Here is a 24,797-nt window from a genome sequence, read left to right as displayed (position 1 = left end):
GAAAAGGAATGAAACCTGATGAAAGCAGTGAGAAATGATGCAGATCTGGAGGCGAAACATTGTGAATATTCAGATGATAACAAGTAGAAGGAGAAACACAAGCCCCGTTCTTATTCTCTCCTGCTGAGTGAAGCATGTTGAGTCATCTGTTGATCGGAGTTTGGGATCTGTTAAAGCTTCTTTAAATTGTAGGGTGACTTCAGATAAATCGGGACAGCAGAAGAAAGCAGCGTTGTTCTCGGCCCTGAAAAGTGGGGGGATGATGTGGTCAGGGGGATGATGTGGTCAGCATCGAACATGTAAGAGAAATGGCATAAGCTTCAGCTTGATTTTAATATATGGTTATAAAATTTGAATAACTAATATATTATAGATATAAATGATATGCAAACATGTATGATGTAATAGTGTTCCAAAATAAACATATTGTTTTGAAATTATGTTTAGATTTTTTAAAATTAGGACATTTTGGTTAGTCATGCTTTGTAAAAATATCATACACCCTTAATTTCTTCCCATAAAGAAAGAGACCTTGAGAAATTCAGAAATGTATCATACGTTGGGTTATTTTTATAACTGACGACAAGAACGTGATCACAAGATAGAATTACAAAAACGGTCCCAATATAGCTGAATTCACCCTCCTGATAATGTTCAATTAATAATCGATTGACACATTTACTGTGGTTGAAAACGTCCTTCATATCTGCTCTTTAAGAAATGTTGATCCCCTTGTCAGGTGTGTTCTTGTTGACAGTACCAATGAAGTGAAAAGATGAGTTTCATACCATATTTATCTACTGTTAACGTCACTAGCTGATGCAGATTTAGTTTTGCAGTAGTTGATACAAACAAACAGCAGACTTCCACCACTAAGCCACCATTTCAGCTGCTCTTCTAACATCGTCAAATCATTTCAAATAAACCTCACAGCTGGAGAGGTCAACAGTGTGCAAAAAGTTTTACATGTTTTTTCCACAGTCACAGCGGGGAAAAGCTGCTGCTGTCTTTATCTTCATCTGTGGGTCAAGACTTTAAAGCATGTTGCTCTTCTGGCCTCGGCACAATCAGGACCAGCAGGTGTTCCGCCTGTAGAGGTAAAACACCTGCTGGGACATCGGGCTGTGCAGATGAGTATACATTTATTTACTTTAGACATAAGCATACAAATGGCTCTCATAAGTAGGCCAAGCGTGCTTACAGCGAGGTCCACTGCTCGGTCCAAACCATCAACATCAATATTTACATGACGTGCAAATGTTGCTAACGTCAAAAGAGTATCATGTAAATGTAGCGGTTATTTGAAGTCAAACTAATAATTTATTATTAAGCATTCATTATTTCTGTAGATTTACTGTTAATTCAGTTTAAAAAATAAAAATGGGATTAGATTTGGTGGAGGACATAATGACTTGCGTAGTACTTAACTCTGGACTCCATAGCCAAGACTTGAGACTGAAAACCAATTAACAAAACAGAAAACTGTTTCCTGTTTTGTTAATTGTTTTCCATCCTGTTCTGTGTGTTGCACCTCGGGGCCACCGTACAGGCAATACGACAGCATTTAAAAAGAAATCGTCTTTGGAGATCTTTAATACGCTCCGTTTTCCGTGATGAAAATAGAGTTAGTGTGAACTTGACTGAGACTCAAAGTTAGATTAATACATTCAGGACTAAATGGACTTGGAAGACTGGTCACATTTAAAGATTAAAAACCGACAGACAGAACTTGATAAGTAAAAATCTTGCAATTTTATTTGCATATAAAGGCAGCTAAATATATCACAGTAAACTGAAAGAGAGAACTAACATTTCCATGAAGAGGGATACAATCAGAGAAAGAGCGAGAGCGGAACAGAGCACGGAAAGAGCATTTACAGCGGCAAAGTTGAGACAACTATTGGCAACGTTTTTTTTGTGCTAGCAAGATTGCATTTACACTCAGTGCAAAATTAGAAAAAAAGAAAGCAATAAAACACAAATACTATCAGATTTACACTTTAAAGGACAACTTTACCAGGCAGGCGTGTTGTTGGGAACAACCAGCACCTGTTGGATTGTGACTCTGACACATTTTCCTCTCTCATCCAATATTAACGTCTACCCTACCGGGAGAGTCGATAGAAAAAACATGAAACAAACGTCTGATGGGAGTATTAAAGAAACGGGTCAATTAAACCGGCGCATACAGAAAAAAATGCACCAGATTTTCTTTTTTTCGTCAAACACAACTTTTAGTACAGATGTTTTACAACATGAATATATAATATATATATATATATATTTTATACATACATTTTCCAAATTAGATCAGAAATCCATAGCGGGATGTTACAAAGTAAATTTTTGGGGCTGTAATTTGATAGCTTTCTGTCCCGGCGTTAGTCAGGTGTTGTTTTGCGTGGTAAATAAATAAGGACTTTTCTCTGAGCTTGCAGAGAGTGGGGCTCTAGCTGAGAACATTAAAGCTAGTTTAAGGCAGCGTCCCTGTCAGCCAATAAGAAAAGAGCAACTGACGAGAAAAAAAAAAGACCTAAACACAAAATATCAGATGATACAACATAAAACAATGGCATTCATTGTCCGGCCAATGCAAACCAAACATAAAGAAATTGTACAAATTCACAAAGCATTATTTATCTTACAGATCTGACCAATATTTATCAAGAGCAAGATTGTTTAACCACAAAATCCCTCTGAAAAAGGAGAATACCGGCACTCATAGCTCAGTTTTACATTCCCCACAAATTCATTTTGCATTGCATACTTATGTATAATTTAACACTTATTTTTCTTAATACAAACTTTCCAAATTAACGAAGACATGCAGATGTGACGGTACCACGTTACGGAAGGCCAACGAGGACAAGAGTGTAAATATTCCCCATGTTTGTTTTCCTGTGATCATGAAATTGTGATTTTTGTGATAAAAAAAAAATTAATAGCTTATGTCAGAAATGCCAAATAATATAAAGTATTTTCCTGTAACAAAACAAAAATATTGTTTGGCGACCTCAAGAAAATGAGCTTGCTATGATGAAAATAACTTAATGACGTCATGATCCAGAAAAGAAATGGTCTTAAATCACCGCCGAAGAGTATAGAAGCAAAGAGACCAAACAGCTGCTGCCGCCATTTTGGACTTATATTTATAATATTTAATGTTCGACACAGGCCATTTCGGTAGAATATGACAACAGAATAGAAATAATATTGTTTGACTTTTGTATGGCACTTTTTAAGCGGACGTTTTACTGGCGTCTGGTCGTCGCTTTCAGTCCAAAATGGCGGAAGCGTAGCTCTGCTGCTGGGGGCTGATGTCGCAATGGAACGAATAATTGACTTTCCCTTCGTGGTGATATACGTTCTTTGTCACCGCTCTCCCTCTCTTCTATTTTGCACTAAGGCAACGTATTTTGGAGGGATTATATCCCGGTTAGCATCTCTTCCCGTGGCTGTCAGGCTATTAACAGGAAGTGGAGCGCAACACTGAGTACCGCTGATATAAAAATGCTGAAATCAGGACGAAGTTTCTTCATGGGTTATCTCACTTTGTGGAAGTTTATTTTCTGAGATTGAAAAAAAGGAGGAAAACGAGCCCTGATATCTGCAACTACGCTGACTGTGTGTAGAAAAACTGAAATCCGAGCAGGAAACCAGCATCGTTGGACACAAATTGGACAAAAACTTAAACACCGGTATTCTCCTTTAACCCTCCCAGACAACCCCCCCCCCCCCCACCCCCCCCCCCCCACGTCTCCAAATCTTCTCAAACTCAACAACAGCTTGGAGAAGACAAAAAGTTTGCAAAGAAACACAAAGATTTTTTTTTTTTTTTTTTAACTTGACATATTTATAGAAAAAAAGTAGTTTATCGTCCCCCCCACCCCCCCGTCCTCTGGTCTCAGGAGCTGGAGGGGTTGGGCAGGTCAAACACGATGGGGGGGTTGGTGGGCTGAAAGCTGACGGTGCAGGTCGACGCGTTGATGAACGTCGTGTAGCCGTCTGTCATGATCCCGTAGCCTGAGGAGGAGGAGGAAACATTCAATCTCCTCACAAAGTGAACCGGCAGAGAGGAACTTCCTCATAAACTATTCCACCAAATCTCTCATTTCTGCGCTCAATAGACCCGATTCCTTTCACTCACTTTAGCAATTTATACTCTCTACTTTAAAGTATCTTCCATGAATTTTAAAGTGTTCATTTATCACCTTTATTCCACTTTCTCGTCTTAACACATTCGCTTGGATTAAATACAATTACATTATTATTTAGGGGTGAATTATGTGCATATAATTTGGGTTTTGGCAATTAAACACAATGTCTTGTTTTCTTTGACTTCCCTTAAAAGTGTTTTAAGGGATGAGAGATTTTTTGGATGTAATGATTTTAATGATTATGGGGAGTCAGATCTTAATCTGAAGCTCTTTATAGCTGAAGTCGGAGACACAATAATGCTATTAATGTTAAGAAATAAAGTAATTTGAATGTAGTAGGATTACTATAATAAGGGGAAAGAAATATGTTTATGCAACGCATGAATTAGTTATTTCAGGAATGCTAATTTTAGGTTAGAATTTCTTTGAAGGAAGAACTCAGCAAAACTATTTTTTTTAGCCCAAAAAGACAGCAGGCTGTATGTTGTTCCTTTGTTGGTGAAAGATCCTTTTTCTACATGTGTACTCTCCAGACACCATTCCTCTATCGTACACTGATTTTCCACCGGGTCACCAGAATAAAGGAGGATATACAGTCAGTCAGTACAAAGCTAGACATAACGGTGGCCGGTGTCTGATATGGAGGACGGAACATGTTCAAATATAAAATAAATGAATAAATAAATAAATGACTCGATAAATTAATAAATATGTCATTAAATATATCAAAAATAATATCAAAAATAAATGTAGCCATTAATTAATTGATAAAATCTGACATAAATTATCTTTGTATTAATTCCCTTAATTATTTACTCTTGTTTCATTTTCCCTTTATTTATTTATTTTTAATCGTTTTTATTTTTATATTAATTTTTTATTCATTTATTTATTTTTGAATTTATCTTTTATTTATTTATATTTTTGCATTTATTTTGTATTCATTTATATATTTTTGCATTTATTATTTATTTATATTTTTTGCATTTATGTTTTATTCATTTATATATATTTTTGCATTTATTATTTATTTATTTAGAATTTTGCATTTATTTTGTATTCATTTATATTTTTTTGCATTTATTTTTTATTTAATTTCTATTAACAATTAACTGTATGTATTTATTAATTTATTTCTTTATGCACGATTTTCCATTTGCATTTCACCCCTTATTTATTCCCCCAAATGTATTTATTTCTGTAATCATTTCTTTATGCATTTCTGCCTCATAATGCAAATGAGGGGGCTTCATTTATTTTGGATTTTGGCAGGTTTCGTCCTTCATAGTCTGACAACGCTAGTCGCTGACCTAAAATAAAAACCTAAAGTCAGCAGAGGTCTGACTCCTCTGGATGTCAATATGAAGCCCAGACCCTCGTGACCTCTGACCCTGGTTTTTTACTGTCCTCATGTACCTTCATGTATGCCTCCGAAGGCATGAAGTTTGGGTCGCACCCTCTTCTGGACTGTGTTCAGCAGCTCCACACAGCCGACCCGCTGCAGCTCCTTAGGAACCCAGTCTCGGAAACCTACACAGATACAAACGTCACTTGTTTTAATATTCTCAGTTTCCTGGACAGTTCTGGGGAGGTTTATCAGTTTTATCAAGTGCCTCCATTACGCCTGACCGCTCATCAGCAGTGGATATACAGAGCTGTAACACATGGCCTTTACTACTTTAAATGAGGCTGCAGCAGAGAAAGCTCACTGAGCATCAATGAAGTCAAACAACACTCTTAACATAAGATAAGATATTCCATTATTAGTTGTAGTGACTTTAGTAACATGTTTTATTTCCTACAAAGAGTCATGTAGGTACAATGAAGTAAACTAACTGCAATAAGGTGTAGGGATGTCATGATACCAGAGATTGAGTACTCAAAACAATACCAGTGAAATTCCATGATTCTCGATACCCAATCGATAACACGGTAAAAAACAAAACAAAAACAAAACACTTTGAGCTAGTGTTAGGAAGTTTTTCGGATTTTTTTGAAGATTAAATTAAATGACATTTGAACTTATCATGATAACGTTAGAATTTACCTTTGCTCAATACTCATTTTTACTGAATAGAGTTTGTCCTGCTGATTGCATCACAGATTAGTTGTTCACAATGTCGCTTTATCAGAGAAGAAATAGGGTGAGTCCCCTAGATGTGACTTCACTGCATGCTTTTTACATGCTGTTAGTATCAAGCCCCGGAACAACCAGTACCGTCACGTTTTCACAATTTTGGCATTGACTCGTTACCGAAGTATGGTTCTCGTGGCATCTGTATTAAAGAAGTCTTCATTACATTTTCACATGCACACAGACTGCACGCTCTGTTAACTATCACTTACAGTGAGTCCAGCGATTCCAATTTTGCTCATTGGATCTAGTTGTTATAAAATCCTGGCTCTGATTCTTATCATATGGTTTGAGTCAAAATATAAATATGACGTCACCCGTTGGTTTGTGGACTACGGTTTTGAATCCTCGAGTTCGGCATATTAGCAGTCGGCATCTTGGTTTTTGGCCGTCACCATGTTGTTTTTTTGCAACCAGAAGTGAAACAAGAGGACGGAGCTACAATTAACTTTCATGAAGTGAAAACACACTGTGAAAACCTGTCAATCACAAGATAGTCCCGCCCTGAAGCATCCCCTGCTTTATGGTCTATCTGACTCTAAATGGGACCATCATTTACTAAATGAACATCATGCTGTATTGAAGAAGACTTGAAACTAGAGATTGAGACCATAAACTCATGTTTACAATGTTTACTGAGGGAATAAATCAAGAGAGAAGTAGACTCATTTTCTCATAGACTTCTATACAACCAGAGGAGTCGCCCCCTGCTGGCTATTAGAAATAATGCAGGTTTAAGGCTCTTCAGCATTGGCTTCACTTCTCAGAACTAGGGATGTCACGAGAACCGATACTTCGGTACCAAGTCGATGCCAAAATTCTAAAAAGTGACGGTACTCCTTTTTCTACGGTACCAAAGGTACCGTACGATGCCTGTAATGGTCGTTGGTAGGGATGCGACAGTGAGGAAAAGTTTCCCACCGGTTAATAAACTTGTGACAACACCGGTGTTACCGATTACACCGGACATTTTACAAGAAAAGATGACGTCAACATGTACAGAGCGCTGACTCTGATCTCTACTGTTGGGTGGCGGTGTGTCTGGCCTCTCCGGTAGAGCTTTTGCTGCGGGGCTCCGCTGCGGGGGTCTACATGGAGCCGCTGCTCCGTGCACACCGGCTGTGACGGCTCCATCCACCTCGCAGCGATTACCTCATTAACGTTATGGTTCCCTTTATAGCATAGAGATTAAACATGAAATATTGCCAAATAGGTGCGCTTTGACAATAAATCTTCTGCCTCCTGCTCCTACTCCTGCTACTCTGAGCTGGCAGACCAGATGCATTCAAGGTCAGTATGTAGCGTCCGTCATCTGACTATCGATTGACAACATGCCGCTGTTACACCAAAATGAACCAAATGGGTCAATTATTTTTATTTATTAATTAAAGGCTACATGCCTCTGTTTTCTGTAATGTTCAAATGTTTTTAATAAAAGAATACGTGTTGAATTACAGAACAGGGGATTTATTTATTATTTTTTTTTTTTTACCTTGGTATCGAATTTGATATCGAGAATCATGGAAATTCACTTGTATTGGTATCGACTACTAGATTTCTGGTACCGTGACATCCCTAGTTCGAACCAGAGGTTGCCGCCTGGCTGCCACATGCTGTCATTTGTTCTAAATGCCGAAGTAGTTTGTGATTCTTTTTGTTAAAAATGTAAAGTTGAGAAACCGATACTCTCTCATATCTTGCTACGCACAAGTTTAAAGTCTGCAGTTTGCTGCTGCAAGAAATGCTTCATTATATATATATTGGACTTCCTCCCCTGCATGAAACTACATCCCGGCAATGATTCTATTGTGCTGCTTCACTACTGACTTACTGTACAGGAAGCTTATCTGAACTCCTGACACCACACAGCGACCGTACTGAAAGTTCATTTTCAGAATCTAAAAGTAAATTTTTTAACCAAATTGCCTGTTGTGATATATTGGCAGCCTTTTCTAGCTCAGATCCACCTCTTGATACTCGACTCAACTGTTCATTTACTGCCTTTTCATCGCAATTTAACAGCAATCCAAACACATTCTGGCAGATGAAAACCATTCTTCATATTTATGCCACAGTCGTACAACCCTGATTTTGGTTTTCATTTTGTGTTTTCCAGTTGTGGAGAGCCACCCTACATCTACCAGCCCCCCCCCCCACAAGCTTTGCTCTCCTCTCCCATGGTCTCTCTCCAATCGTTTGCAGCGTCTGTCACACTGCTGCAAAATCGAGTTTCCATGCAATCAAACGGCCACAGCGGCTGCCGCAGCAGCACCAGCAGCAGCAGCAGCAGCAACTCTCCGAAGGCGAGAGGGAAGGAAATCACTCAATAAAGCCAGATGGAGAGCGCGAAAGAAAAAAAATCAACTGGGGCCCAAACAACTAGAAGGAAAACTGAATCAGTCTGTAGTGAAAACCAAACAATATGTATTTTCTTTTTCATAAAGTCAAACACAAATATTGAATCAGACCGTGTTCGGGGTGGATTTAGATGAAAACAGCGTACAAACGCACACATCTACACACACCGCCTGCTGCGACGCCTCCAGTGACTCCATAGAGATTTTGAATAATGAGGCACAATCTCATTAGATATGGCAATGAGAGGGCTGTGATTGGTTAATTGGACTCACCGAGCGGAGGTCCGTGGGTCATCAGGATGTCGATGCCTTCGGGGACGAGGTTCCATTTATCCAGCAGAGACTGACCTCGAGGCAGGTTGAACCCCCAGCCGTTAAACCACGGAGTCCTGCGGAGACACAGGGAGAGAGATCACATTCACATTAACTCAGGAGACTAACTCTACTATGATTAGAGCATAAAGCTAAATAGATATCTGGAAGAAAAACATATATTACTGGATTTATGCACATACTCTTCAGCATACCATTTCTTAAAAGCTGCAGCAGCAGCAAGAAAGTCTTGTTTTAAAGGGCTCCTTTTATGTTTGTTCCCTTTCCATTAGTGTGTTATATAGATTCTGTTTTGTGCTTGTTAAACGTCTGTAAAGTTACAAAGCCCAAAGTCCACACCAAAGGGAGTTCCTCCCCCCCACAGAAACACTACTCCTGAACTGCTTGAAACGCACCGCTTGAAGTCCTGCCTTTTCTTCTGTAACGTGGTGATGTCACCAAGTAACACAATTGCATAACGCACAGCCGGTATGCGAAAAGTAAAGCGTTTTTTTTAACATTAAAGCATGTAAACATGTTTTAGTATAAAACCCAAAATATAAGTATGCACCTGAAAATAAGCAGAATAGCTCCTCTTTAATTGTTATCTTGCTCCTGTGTCCATATTTACTAAACTCACTTCATTAACGTTTTTTACAGCTTCATCCAGGAACTGTTTTGAAGACGCTGATGGATGTTGTCTGAGTGTTTGTGTCCCTGACCTATGCTGGATGAAATATTCATTAAAATAGGTTCAATTATTACATTAATAGTGAATAGTGAATAGTGAATAGTGAATAGGCTGTGTACGCATCACAAAGACAAAGGGCTGCAAGTTGTCAGAAAGAAGGTTCATAAAATGTTAATGCTGCTGCTTCACTGTAAAAGGAACTGGTTATGGCTTTTATTGTGAAGCATCAGCAGGAAGTCTGAAGTTGGCTTGTGTAGTAGATCATAGAGAAAAACTATCACAATATAGAAATACTGTGTTTCTACTAGAGATGTTCCTTCCCGATACCGATTCCAGCCGATACCAGCGTGATCAAAACATATATAATTGAGTTATTATTATTTAACAGCTGTTTACTACTGACCATGTATACAGTACATTTGATAGGATTACTATCTTTGTTGTATAGTCTGGCTCAGGTTAAACCAAATATTACCAAATGGCTGACATTTTCCTCGCCCTGACTACCGTTACCGTTACACTCTCCACCAGCGCTGCACTGTTGTTGTTTGTTATCATCACATGACAAACTACCTGTAATCACTTCTTCTTCGCTGCTCTAAAACAGTAGTTGCCAGTGGCAGCCATGATACCTCCAGGGCGACAGCACGGTGAAGGTTGCTGTTTTGGAGCGGAGAAGAAGAAGAACTGATTTGCGGTTAAACAAGTTGATTTTTTTTCTGGGTTAATAAATGTTGGTATTGGATCGGTGCATTGACTGGTGTACGAGCCAATACCCCATCTAGAATTTTGGGCAGTGTCGGACGCATTTCCGATACTGGTATCAGTATCAGAACAACTACAATTAATTCTACAATTACTAATTCTATAATTCTATTCTATTACTAATTGTAATTTATATAATTAATTGTGCTGAAATGATAATCATCACTATTGTGTCCTGTTGCAGTGGAAACATTTGAAATTGAGCAGAACTAAATTCAAATGCACACATTTTTAAATCAAAACAAGTTTTTTATACATGGAACCTGAAATAATGACGACTCCACGGCAGGATCAGGGCTGCAACTAACCATTATTTTCATTGATGATTAATCTGTTGATTATTTTCTGGATTAATGGATTAGTTGTTTGATTTATAAAATGTCAGGAAATGGTGAAAAATGTGATCATTGTTTCCCAAAGCCCAAGATGACGTCCTCAAATGTCTTATTTTGTCCACAACTCAAAGATATTCAGTTTACTGTCGTAGAGGAGGAAAGAAACCAGAAAATATTCACATTTAACAAGCTGGAATCAGAATTTAGACTTTTTTTTCTTCTTAAAAAAACTGATTAATCTATTACCAAAATAGTTGGCGATTAATTTAATAGATGACAACTAATTGATTAATCGTTGCAGCTCTAAACAGGATGCATGAGAAAAAGGACATGCATTTGCAGTATATCACTGTACACTTGCAGGTTATACCCACAGCATGTAGTGAACATGCATGAGCTGGTTAAACCTGAAAGAGTCAGACTGTTTACCCGTGACCAGGGAGAGCGTTTGGTTTGATGCACCAGAGCAGGAGCTTTAAATTCAAAGAGTCACAAGCAAGTTGAATTCATTTTAGAAGCCAAAACTATATAGGACAGGAACGTATTATGACTTTTATTGTGAAGCAGCTGCAGAAAGTCTGAAATGGGCTTCTGTAGTAGATCACAGAGAAATATAGGATATATAAATACTGTCTTTTTACAATTAGTTGTTGTCTTTTTATTGTTTATCTTTTCATTTGTATTTATTTATTTGATGTGTTTTTTGAATGTTTTTATCTATTGTACTTTCTTATCCGTGTTTAAATTTGACCTTTTGTCTTGCTTTTGTTTGGCTTTCTGCTGTTATATAACCTCGTATCCTGCTTTTGCTTTGTCTGTCAAAACACTTTATAAACTCGGTTTTTAAAGGTGCTATATAAATAAAGTTATTATTATTATTATTATAACTGTGCAGCAAACGGCTACATGCTAAAATCATAATCACAAATGTGTTGTGGGAACATTTTAAATTGAGAGAAACTGAATTCAAATGCACAAATTTGAAATCAAAACTAGTTATTTTTTTGTACCTGAAATAATGAAGGTGCCACCACAGGATGCATGAGAAAAAGGACATCCAACTGCAGTATATCACTGTACACTTGCAGGTTATACCCACAGCATGCAGTGAAAATGCAAAACTCAAATGGTTAACCCTGAAACAAACAGCTGCGATCGGTCAGACTGTTTACCCGTGAACAGGGAGAGCGTTTGGTTTGATGCACCAGAGCAGGAGCTTTAATATCTACTTTAATTAATTTTAGAAGCCAAAACTATACGACTGACTGCCTTCTTAAGAAAAAAAAAAGTGAATTTCTAAGCAGCAGGGAGCCACATCATGTGTCAACCCCCATCCCCTCTGCTACACAGGCTTCAGATTGATTGACAGCAGCTGGGCCACCTCCGGCAGCCTGGATGGGAGTCTGCAGCTCCGGGGTGACAGGCAGCATCTCAGCCTTCCCCAGCAGACACAAAGAGAGCCTCGATCTGGCTGAGTGGGAATGAGGGACGGATAGATGGATGGATGGATGGATGGATGGATGGATGGACGGATGGACGGATGGACGGATGGATGGATGCATGGGGGTGAAAACAGATGAAGAAATAAAGCCAGCCATGCAGAGAGGTTAGATATAAGAGCGGGGGTGGGGAGAGAAAAAGAAATGGAGTAGAGGCTGGTTGATAAATTGAGCCTTCATTTATCACAATAGTTGTAATGGCAGAAGAAGGCTGACAACAGAGGAAAGGAAGATAGATTATCACCACATAATACCTCAGTATATAAGCTGACCTATACTGCAACAAGCCCAGAAAATAAGTCTTTTAATTTTCATTTTGCAGCACAGAGCAGCAGAAGAGTCACTGATGAAAAGATGATTTTGGCTCTGTTATTTACTTTGGGACTGACCGCTGAGTTCAGGGCGGCTTCCAGTCACTTAGTGATGGTGCTGCGTATGGTATTTGACCGAGGGGAAATCAGGGCTCCACAAACATCAATAGGCTTTGTTACAGTGAGGGATGGATGCTCCGGCGCTAATCAATACTTCCTGTTCCACAGGAGGGCCGAGTGGGGCTAACCAGAGCCCGAGCACACTCCAGATGTGTAAAACATGAGATCTCAATCCCTCCTGGTTCATTTCAAAACCTGAAGCATCTCCGTTCAAAATAAGACGCCAAAAAAATTCAGCGTGGCAAGAGAAAAGAGCATTATAACACAGTCTAGTTTGGGTCTGGTGCTTGAGCAGCATCGAGTGTTTGTGCGCGGCGGCGGCAGACCTGAAGCTCGCTCTTTGATTTGCTCGCTCAGTCGTTGCCTCGTTCTCTCGCTCGGTGGAGAGCTGAGAAATGAGGTTAAAAATGAAATGTGAGGAGCGCACAGGGGAGTGAAGGCCACAGACTGAACTGATTAATTAGAACTAATCACACAAATCGGAGCTAATGGAAGTCTAATGGATTACTGGGAAGACTCGCCATTTCATGGATGGAAATAGCGCTGCTGCTGCTGCTGTGGAGAAACTTAGAAAGCAGTGAATCAGAGCCGAGCCGGCGTGGTCGGCCGGCTGCACACAGAAAAGCAGGGGCAGGGTATTTGTCTGGCTCTAGTTTTGACTAATGGCAACCAGGCCAAACTTTGAAAAATAGCCCAACGCATTTATTTTCCCCCATTCAGAAAAATAAATTGTGGTTTCAGGCGGCGAAAACAAATAAATAGCTGCAGCGTGGATTTGGTGTTTCACATGTTTTCTCTCGCATAAACACATTCATCTGGGAGATGAAACATAACCCCTGACATGAGCCGTGGATCCGCAGCCAACCAAAAGGTCCTGACTGAATGCATAGCGCGGCGCTGCAGCCCGACGCCACAATGGCCCCATTGTCGGCTGTCTGCCTATGAAATATACCTTCCATGCAAGTGCATTTGTTAACCTCCGCCAAGATTAATGACATCCCGGTCACATAAAGGAGACACATAAAGGAGAGATTGTTTCCTGTGTGGCTGTGACACAAGTTTTATTATACAGTACTTCTGAGTGTGTGTGTGTGTGTGTGAGTGTCGAGAGTGGGCAGAGCGCATATGGCAAGCCGTTTTTACATTTAATAGCTAGACAGGATATTCATTAGAGATATCTGCATCGTAATTTTTCCTAGTCCAAACTCTAAATCAAGATATCCCTCATTCTATTTGGACTAGTCCAAACTCTAATTTTAGATATCTGTAATTACATTTTGACTAGTCCAGGGGTCAGCAACCTTTACTAACAAAAGAGACATTTTAGGCAACAAAAAAAAAATCTGTCTGGAGCCACAAAACATTTGATCATTGTGATGAAGGTATCACAGTTTATAGTCTAAGTATATAGTATATAAGTCTAATGCAGTGAGGGCCAAAGTGCAAATGTACGACGGAGTATTAGGGCCACATTGAGGGGAAAAACATCTGAGATTTTCAGAATAAAGTATAATAACTTTACGGAAAAAAGTCATAATATTACGATAATAAAGTCATAACTTTACGGGAAAAAAAGGTCTCGTAATATTACGAGAATAAAGTCATAACTTTACGGAAGAAAATGCCATAATATTACGGGAATAAAGTCATAACTTTACGGAAGAAAAAGTCATAATATTATGGGAATAAAGTCATAACTTTACGGAAGAAAAAGTCATAATATTACGAGAATTAAGTCATAACTTTACGGGAAAAGAGTCGTAACATTACGATAATAAAGTCATAACTTTACGGGAAAAAAGTCGTAATATTACGAGAATAAATTCATAACTTTACGAGAAAAAAAGAAAATAACACGTAAAATAACTACTTTATATTATGACTTTATTCTCGAAATCTCAGATTTCTTTTTTTCCCCTCAATGTGGCCCTAATACTCCGTACCATAGACCTACAACAATGATAAATAAAAATGAAAATGTAATTAAAAAAACAAATATTAATTTCCATTTTTATAAGTCCACAGGGAGCAACTGGAGAGGAGCTAAAGAGCCACTTGTGGCTCTGGAGCCGCAGGTTGCTGACCCCCAGACTAGTACGATTCAAACTACTTTTGCCATTCATGTGAATGAGGTTTGTCATTACAGATATCTACAACGTCCTTTTTAGATATCTTGAACTGGAATTGTGACTAGTCAGAATGACGTTGTAGATATCTCTAACTGGAGTAAGGGATAGTCTAAATGTAATTATAGATATCTAGAATAGATTTGTGACTAGGTGAAATGACGTTGCAGATGTCTGTTATTACGTCAGCAACTACGGCAAGCGGGAGGTATTCAAACATACTACGGCGCTGCAGCCGTATGGGTTTATAAAGTGAAGACAATAAAACTATAACAGGCTGTACATTTCTAGCACAACTCTCTAGTGAACAAAGCTCTCGTTGGCCACAGTCTCCTGATGATGAGCTCTTTCTATTTCATGTCATTTTCTATCTGATCCACAGCGGTCCCCGACCACTCGTCTCACAGTCGGCTGCACATAGAGACCGATGTTATGTGTCCAGCTCGGAGGACTAAAGGCTGGTTGTGATTAAGATGAGCTTGTAGCTCGTTGTCTACCTCACTACAGTTAGAAATAGCTCTCGTTGGTGTTTGAACTATGTTTCTCTGATGAGTTATTGATCCGGGAAGAATCTGTGAATATCTTTCACACTTTACCGAACTATCCAAGTTAGCAAAAGCTTCTGCTGACACTGTTCAGATGCTTTGTTGGGCCGATATCCAATGGGAAGCCTTGATGAGCAACGTCATGACAACAACTCTGACTAGTCATAATGAGGTTATAGATATGTGGAGTAAGAACTCTGACTAGTCATAATGAGGTTTGAGATATCTGGAACTGTTATTTAGGATAGTCAGAACTGAATTACAGATAATTCCAATGACCAATGTAATTACGACTAGTCAAAATGTCGTTGTAGATATCTCTAATGTTCATTCTGGATAGTCGAGCTGAGCTATTAAATGTTAGAACTTGCCATAGAGTGCACGTCCACCAGCGTCTGAGTAGGATGTGAGTGTTGAACAGAATGTATGCTGCCAGTGTCTCAGTCTGTTCTCAGAGTGTGTATATGTAGACCAGTGTGTGTGTGTATGTGTGTGTGTGTGTGTGTTGTGATCAGACTACATTCGGAGCCCAGTCTTGCCTTGACACTCGCCATCTGGAGCGCGTCGCCGTAGCAACAAAGGAGAAGCGTCTGGAGGCAGGCACAGTGGGAAGTAAAAACACTGTGGCGGAAATAGAAGCAGAAGTAAGAGAAAGAAAAGGATGAAGGAGGTGACGATCAGAGAGAAGAAAGAAAAGAGGAGGAACAACAACGAGGGAAGACGTGGAAAGACGTCGTCGTCATGTGTTTGGATGTCAGAAGAGGAGGCGTTTAAGAACGTCATCAAGAAAACCTACTGTTAGAAAGCATTTATTTAAAAAGACTCTTTAACTTGACACCCGAAACAAAACGCTGCATCAAAAGGATGAAAAGCCAGAAACCATGGTAACAGGGACAGTTAACGATCACCCCCACCCCCAACCCGGGAATCAAACTGTGGAAACAGGTTAAAAACCCTCAGCCTGGGCCGCCGGCGGAGGTGAAGCAGACAGAAGCCATTTAGCCCTCGTGTGCAGAACGTCAATATTCAATTAGGCCGGTGGACATCATTAGGACGGCGGCGCAGCGTCTCTCTGGGTGTGACACCGCTCTTAACCCCTCTGCTCCCCCAGACTACTCTCTCTGGGTCCCCAGACACTCAGCTATGATACCCCCTAATCACACACACACACACACACACACACACACACACACACACACAATTATTGTTATTGTTTTACCAAATTCTGTTGTTCAAATTTATGTTTCCAAATAAATTGTAGTTAAAAATAGTCCAGCTGTTTTTCTTCCATAAGGCCATCAACAGAAAAATAACTGGCAGCTATTCTCACAATTAATCGTTAAAAGTAATATTTGGTAGGGCGGCTCAATTATGGCAAAAATCCTAATCACGATTATGAGGGTCAATATTGAGATCACGATTATTTGACACAATTAAACATGGACTTTGGAAACATCATGCATTTAGAAAGAACATTTTGTAGCCTACATTTTCAAGTTCAATGCATCAATGTGGTGAACGTGTAGAGAAAAAGAGGCTAGATCTATGAAGAATGTGTTGCTCTTTTAAACCATTCAATCATAAACACATTGGCTGTATAGATATGAACGGTGATGAGTCAAAGTCGTGGTAAACGTGACTCGGTGGGTGTCTAAAGGGTCAGGTGGGTTGCCAACATCGCTGCATTAAGGACAGTCTGCCTCACAGCGAGCAGTAAGCGGCGAGGTCCAGGTGAGCGGTGCTGTAAAGTGCCACCTTCACCCCCCCGGGCCTTTCCAAGCTGACCTACAGCTGTCCGCATTGCATCGCCACGGAGGTAATACGCCCCACTTAGCAAGGCAAAAGTGCACCGCTGTAAAGGAAAAGGGTGCGCTGGATTAATAACACAAGACAAAACGAGAGTTATTGAGGAACGGAATGCTGCAAATTAATAATACAAATATTATATATTATAAAAATATTGTTTTATGTCAATAATCTTGTTTTCATGATCTTTGGAAGCCAAAATCGTAATTGCAATTGAAATTTGATTAATCGCACAGCCCTAATTTTTAGTTTCCAATGTTCAAGCTTCTCAAACGTGAGGAATTGTTACTTTTCTCAGTTTTAAATATTGTAAACTGATTTTCTGTCATTTTATAGACCAAACAATTCATCAATAAATCCAAAAAAAATAATCTGCAGTTTAATTGATAATTAACATAATCGTAGCCCCTATTTAGGAGCCTCATACAGCTGATGAACATGGTTTAGTGACTTACAGTTGATCATACTGTATGGTCATTTATAAAAACGCTGGGTTTATGATTAAAGCACGAAATTCTTCACAGATCTAGCTTCTTCATTTTGCTCCAGATTGATGCATTTAACTTTAAAATGTACAACATTTTCTGGACCAAAAACAAGTAGGCCTACTTAGTCATGAGCTGGTGAAAACTCCTTAATCTTTTCATATCGCAGAAAAAATAAATCTCTGTCAGCTTTTTCCAATACGGTGCAGCCCTAGATCATATTGTATGGTTATATCATATTGTAGCTAAACTCTTATGTTCATTGAATGATTATTCAGATGCAAACTGTCATTTCAAACTAAACTGAGCTGTTCCAAGTTTTGGTTTGAATGTCAGTTTGATCATTTTATGTGTGATTGTGCCAAAATGTACTATATTGTGATACATATTGGTATCAGAAAAAACATTCTTATTAATATTAACTTCAGCCATATAACCACATAATAATTGTGCCATTTTGAAGCTGCACACTGGCAGATTAGTTTCAGCCAAATACAGGTCTGCATTCTGCATTGTGCTGAACACGGTCTCGTCTTCCACCTGGCACTTACATAATCCCCTTTTACTAAATTAATCTTCTTCTTTGGCATCCATGACCTGTTTAACTCATCTACTCTTGGACATATTCTAGTCAAGGTACTTTCTGATAAATAAAAAAATACAGTAATGATCATTTTACTGCGAGCCTCTGAAGTTACAGATTCTACATCCTTTTCTTTTTCCTCCTCCTTCTAACCGGTTGCTTATTTACTGGCTGGACCTACACATCTGGCTTTTGCTTTTTTCTCCCCTCTTTCTGTTCAACAAGCTCAGGTCAACCTCTCCCTTATCCTGAACCGCACGCACGCATGCACGCACGCACGCACGCACGCACGCACGCACACAGGTACCTCCATGTACCCGGTGCAGACTGTTTACCAAACACAGTGCAGACTCTCAGCCACCTCTCGTCATGTCTCATTCAACATACACCTGAGACCCAGCAGTACACACCTCACAACAAACACCAGTCTACTGTCTGTCTGTATCACTACACCTTCAAGTCTAATAGTGTCTTACAAAGGTCCCAAAATAGAGACTGCATTGTCCATGTTAAAGACAGACTGAACGATATACTAGGGGTGTATCGATCCATCGATCCGGATTGATGGATCGATTCAATGATCATCGATGCAAAGTGAAAACATCGATACATATCATCATCTTTAAGATACACATTTTTTTTTTATTCCCACGGCACGTCTGTGTCACCATTTCCGTCCAAGCGCACGTCATTCCTAAACATCCAAACAGTGCTAGCGCCGCTTCGGTTATGCTTTCTGCAAGGACGGCTGCACGGACATGAGCTGACGTGGAATCATGACGAGGAAATGAGCGGCGTTCGTTAGCGGTTCATGAGCGGTTCATGAGCGGTTCATGAGCGGCGTGACTCGCCGCCTCTGGAATCTCCCGAGAAATTTTTAAACTAACCGTTGTCCGGCTAAAAACAGATTCAGCAGCTGCACGGCTTATTTCTCACATTAAATGTTTTCAGAAACACATTTCGGTGAACTATTTTTATGAGTTTCCAAACGAGCCGCCATGTTGGTTCTGGTTTGAAAGCTCAGAGCAGCAGCCGAGAGGGAAAGCATTCGTTGAATCAGGAGCCTTGTGTCTAGTGGCAGCTCATCAAGCGTCCAATGCTGGGAAGCGAGGCGATCCCTCGTGATAAAAAATGCCCCTGTAGACGTGTACCATTAGCGAGCGGCGTCGGTGAATAAATGATCCAGCTCTTCCAGACCCGAGCCAAGTTCCTGTGTCTTGCTTGCTACCTGCTGGTTAAAGTGAAGACGGGGTTTGCCCCGAGGTTAGCAACAACTTCAGCTCAGGCTCATTTAAGGTGGACTGTTAAGGTGGACCAGCTGTCCTCATTTTACTGACAAGCCGCTCACCAGCACTGACCAGCACCCAGACCTCCAACAACGGTCTGGTTTTATTCTTTTTATTAAAAACAATACTTTGTTTTTCATTTAGATATCTGGAAGAGCCCAGTCATAAAATTGTCAAATCATATTTGAATTGCTTTTTGTGAGTTACTGATAGAGATATAAATGTTACTGACTGTGTTAAATGAGCATATGATATAGTCTCATTGAATTGAATAGAAATCATATAATGGTTGACTTTGTGATATCTGCAAATACCGTATCGTTGTCTTAAGTATACTTTATATCTACTGCAACAGGAATGAGTCCTAACACCCAGGAATGAGCTAGCATTTTAGCACTTCTGATTCCTTTGTCTGGAAGTCAATGGGTTACAAATAAAAATTATAAAATACATCAAAACATATCCCACTGGTGAATTTGTAAGCCTTTATGTGTCTTGCTAAGTGGCTAGATGAGAGGACTAAACGTCATCACACTAACTCGTTCTCCTTTACAGCCTCATTGTGTTTACTCGCGCTCATGCGACCGTGGTGAAGTTTGTTTATAGCCCAACGTTAGCTTTTTACTTCTGGAGATTGCATTCACACTTCAAAAATCATGAAGGTGGTGTTCATTAGTGGAGATTATCTTGGTGAACAAAACGTGTATCATAAAGTTTGTTTACCACAGAGCTGATTTTCTGCAATAATCCAAAAGCCAATGGTAAAAATCCCGTTGGCTTTTTGTCGAGGGAACCAGGGAGTGCTCAATGCTGATGATTCATTGACTTAATGTTCACCAAGGTCAAGATCCATCGATTCGTTGGGAATGATGTCAAAATCTATGAAATTAAGTGTTAAAGGGACTTCTTACATGTATAAATCAGGTCGGTGTCCCATGCACGCTCGAGTGTGGGTACGCTGTTCCAACACAAACTACATGGAAGCACCAAAACCACAAAGTTCTATCTAGTGAAGCCCGTCTGTTAAACAGTGTTAATTCTTCCTGCTCCAGGCCCCCCTGACCGCAGCCAGAAGACACAGGGGAGACCGTAGCTTTGGTCTCCAGGGCCGGAGTCTCTGCTGTACTCTGCTCCTCTGCCTGACTTCACTCACACACCGCACTCGTTCTCACTCGCTCCACCTCTCACGTGCATGCGCGCACACTACACACTGCAGAAGACGGGAGTCTGAAGCAGGACAACACAGTATCAGCAGTGATTCATGGAGAGACCTTCGTCTGGTCAGCTAACATTACTGCCAAGCAGCTGAATTATAGAGTGATATTGTGCTTTTAGCTGACGTGTGTCGCCTCACTGTTTTGATCGATGTTCGTTCATGTCTATGTAGAGCGAGCACAAGCGCGAGCAACAGGACGCTGACTTTCGTTGACTTAACGGCCACAGGTGTCGCTGTTAACAAGACATTTCTGATTCTTACAAACAGTCCCTTTAAATAAATAGAAAAAAAGGGGAAACGTTCAAAAACTAGACCCTTAAAAAATTTGAGAAATGGCAACTTCTCTCATGAGAGGAACTCTCTGGTCTGTATGAACACATTTGGTCTGCAGAAGAATTGTACAACACACACACACACACACACACACACACACACACACACACACACACACACACACACACACCTGCAGGGCAAGACAGAGCACTGTGTATGTGTTTTGGTCGTGTTGAGAGCAGAGATAAGATCGAAACATGTCTCAGGTAAAGTATGATCCTCCACCTAAAAGCCAGAGAACAGCTGCGCCCTGGGATATCAGCCCGGCGCTGCTCAATACATGACGGGACGAACAAGCTGCACCGTGACCAGCGCGGAGATAACAGCAGAGAGAGAGAGAGAGAGAGACAGAGACAGAGGGAGAGAGAGAGAGAGAGAGGGAGAGAGAGGGAGAGTTGAGTGTGTGTGTGCAGGTCCAGCGATCCATCGTGTCTGACCTCTGAGTCAGAGCGGCCCCAGGGTCAGCGGGGGGAGGGGTCTAATTGATCAACCTGTCAGAACCAATGAGGAGGGCCATGTTAATGGGACTTTTATAAGCCCCGCGGGACGCACCACCTGACACTCAGAGCTGTATGAGTATGTGCAAAGCAGAGTGCATGCCCTGTGTGTGTGTGTGTGTGTGTGTAATCCCAGAGCCCAGGTAGCCTTATTAAAAGGAGCCAAGTGGAGACTCTGGCTGGGTTTTGACAAATGGCCTCTCAACACCAAGGCCACCTTTGCAAACTTTGGGGACGAGGTAGAAGGTGAAGTCACAAGGGTGAAGGGGCCGTGTATGTATGAGTGTGTGTGTGTGTGCTCTGCTCTGCCCCAGCACTAATAACCTATGCCTGATGACTGATGGAGTGTGGAATGGATTAATCTCGCTGCAGTCATGCTGCCAAACGCAGAGGCGCTAAGGGTTAGCCACCAGACTTAGCCCGCTTAGGAAAGGCTACAACCATGGGGACGGGTTGGCTCACACATACAGTATATATACACACACACACGTGCACACACTCTCTCCCAAGGGTTTGTCTCCCACCGAGATGCAGCCAGCTGCAGTTTGACCTGCAGGCCGCTAATGTAACACAACCGCTGCATCAGCCAGCAGACGCTCCGCAGCAAACACAGATGCTCCCGACGACCCGGCAGCTTCCAGCCATCCACTACATGCAGGTCTGAGTGCATGTGAACACAGAGAGAGAGAGAGAGAAGAAAAGAAGAGAAAAGGGCAAGTGCCCAACATTGTAGCAGGAAATCAAATGAGAGCAGAGATGTTCAGAGTGAATCCCCTGCCATCATTACATCTAAGAGACTCTCTCTCTCTCTCTCTCTGGATATACGCTTGATTAGCACCACAGACATCAAAGCCATCAGAGACTACAGTAACTGAGCCTGGCTGTCTGGAAGGGTGACTCAGTGCGTATGCATCTGTCCCACGTCCCGCCACGCAGTGAGGGCAATTCATATTAATATTGACAAAGTGTAAAAAGGAATTTAAAACACAATAAAGTGTCTGCAGCAGAGTGAGTGAGCACACCGTGGCATTGAGTGAAGAACACGATTTTACATTTAGACCACAGCAAAATGTCAACAGACAGTTAACGGGGTGAACTGAAAAAAAGTATTTACAATAAATATATTTGCACATTTAATAATAACAATACATTTTATTTGTAATGCACTTTTCTAGACCCAAAGCTCCATTACCCCCTCATAACCACTGTGGGACTTTGTCACTAGATTTAGCAACTTTTCAGACCCTCTTAGCGATTTTATTTTTAAAAAGCAATATGCAAATGAGGATATGACGTCATTTGGTGCCTTTTAGCAATTTTGCAGCTAGTACTAGCTACTTTATTGGAAAAGCATTGGCAACATTGGTTACTAGACTCCCACAGGCAAGATGCCTTAGCATCTGACAGGTGAAGGTTAATTTACAGGGTTCCAGTCAGACACCATTTAGTCACATTTTGACACCATTGATTGTAACAATTTTTTCCAAAAGAATTATCCAAAATATGAAAATAAATCCTTTTCCACTAGGAGCACCACTCCTAGTTGTGCTCTGGCATATGTGACCGTGTGACATTGAGCTGAATTGGCCAGAAAGCATCACATAGGTTGCACCATGTTTCATCAAGTTTGTTCAATCTTTCTACCTGCATGCTATCAGAAGAACTGGAAAGTTCACATCCAAGGATCAAATAAATCTCTCAAGCTAGTCATTTAAACTGAAATTGGTTCATTAGAAAGGCTTTGTTACAGAACAAAACCCACTTCAAAAAAAAATTACCTTAACGAATTAGCAAGAACCACAGGTGGTGGAGAAGAGCTCACAGTACCTGAAGCTGGGCCAGGTTTCTTTTTTCAGATTAGTCAGAAACTGCTTTGAAATAAACACCAGTAGAGATGATTTGTGTTTCCTGATCAATAACTGTTAACCAACAAGATGAGTGCCTTGCATGCAGTGGTGCTGTGGTTGAAGTACCGCCCAGCTGCAACAAAAACCTGATGCACAAAAAGGTTAAGTCCATCACTTCACCGCCAGCTGCAGTGTATGAACAAAACAGGCAGTTTCACCCGTCCGGGAGAGTTAGCAGCCACAATGTCGCATGCATTGTCGTGGACACATGCAGCCACTTTCCCAGTACGTCTCCTAGTTTAGCTGCGGGGTTACCAGCTGTGTGTCTGCCTGGCGTACTCTGTCAGGGTTTCTGTCAGTGTATTGCAAGCCCAGCGGCCCGCCGTGTTTGCGACGGTGAGCATGAAGTTAGCAGTAACGTTCTAGCTGTGAACGCAGCAGTGCAGTGCACAGTGTATGTACAGTTTATTTGTTGGGGAATAAATGCTAAAACTCCTCAAGACCCAAGCTAAGTTCCTGTGTCTTGGTTGCTACCTGCTGATTAAAGTGAAGGGGGTTAGCCTCACGCCAAATTCACACCGGCAGTGGCGAAGTGCGTCTCTCCGCAATAATTACATTTTTCTGCGGCTGGAAGGCGTGTTCATGTGTTTCAGGCCGGAAGAAATCCTTTGTAAAATAGGTAACATGTCACCGGAGTCACAGGACAGGCTGCGGGTCCTCTCTGGCTGCAATTCGCCGCTAAAAGTTAAACTGACATCACAGACATTGCATGGCAGCTTGCCGCAGGCCGCACTTTGCCGCTGCTTTGGTGTGAAAGTTAGCGCCAACTTCAGCCTAGGCTCACTTAAAGGCCCTGACACACCAAGCCGACGGTCGGTCGTCGGACAGATCGGGGCCGTTGGTGAGCGTCTGTCGGCCTAGTTTCTGCGGTGTGTCCCGAACCATCGGCTCTAGTCTGCCCGTGTCTGAGTTTTTTTGGCTGATTCAGCATGTTGAATTGGCGGCGGAGCTTGTTGGTGAGAGCAATCACTCTTGCTGTTCAGCTTAAACGAATCAGTGCACGAGAAGAGAAACGGAAGTGAGGAAAGCAAGTCAACGAGTAAAGTCAAGAGGATACACACAGAAGGCTCTTCTCATTTTTCAGATCATTCCAACAAACGGATATTTCACAACGTGAGGCAACTCAGCGGACGGCCTTCGGCGCCGCTAGTTCTTGGATGTCAGGTTGGTGTGTCTGGGGCTTAAGGTGACGAGCTATTCTCATTTTCTGTGACAAGCCTTCTCTCCGAATTTTGCTCAGCTTTTAAAATTTGTTTTAATATATTTTTTGAAATCGTTTAACTGATAGCATTAATCGGTCAACATTTGTATTAACCGTTAAACGGTTGGTTA

At 40.9% G+C, this 24,797-nt stretch overlaps 1 protein-coding gene across 4 annotated transcripts in view; it reads right to left on the bottom strand.

Moving 5' to 3' along the window:
- Positions 1-1,733: 1,733 nt before the first annotated feature.
- Positions 1,734-24,797, bottom strand: part of mpped2a (metallophosphoesterase domain containing 2a) — a 109,684-nt gene continuing 86,620 nt past the window's right edge. For all 4 annotated transcript variants that reach the window (XM_074624802.1, XM_074624791.1, XM_074624813.1 and 1 more), the window contains 3 exons: positions 8,922-9,037; positions 5,574-5,687; positions 1,734-4,023 (listed from right to left, as the gene is read on the bottom strand). In XM_074624802.1, coding sequence (XP_074480903.1) covers positions 3,905-4,023; positions 5,574-5,687; positions 8,922-9,037 — 349 coding nt within the window. In that variant the 3' untranslated portion in view covers positions 1,734-3,904. The remainder of the gene's footprint in view (positions 4,024-5,573; positions 5,688-8,921; positions 9,038-24,797) is intronic.

Source organism: Sebastes fasciatus, chromosome 2 (genome assembly GCF_043250625.1).
Source record: "Sebastes fasciatus isolate fSebFas1 chromosome 2, fSebFas1.pri, whole genome shotgun sequence".
In the NCBI taxonomy this organism is placed as follows: domain Eukaryota; kingdom Metazoa; phylum Chordata; class Actinopteri; order Perciformes; family Sebastidae; genus Sebastes; species Sebastes fasciatus.
Note: the sequence above shows the minus strand (reverse complement) of the source record. Positions and strands in the feature narration are given on the sequence as shown.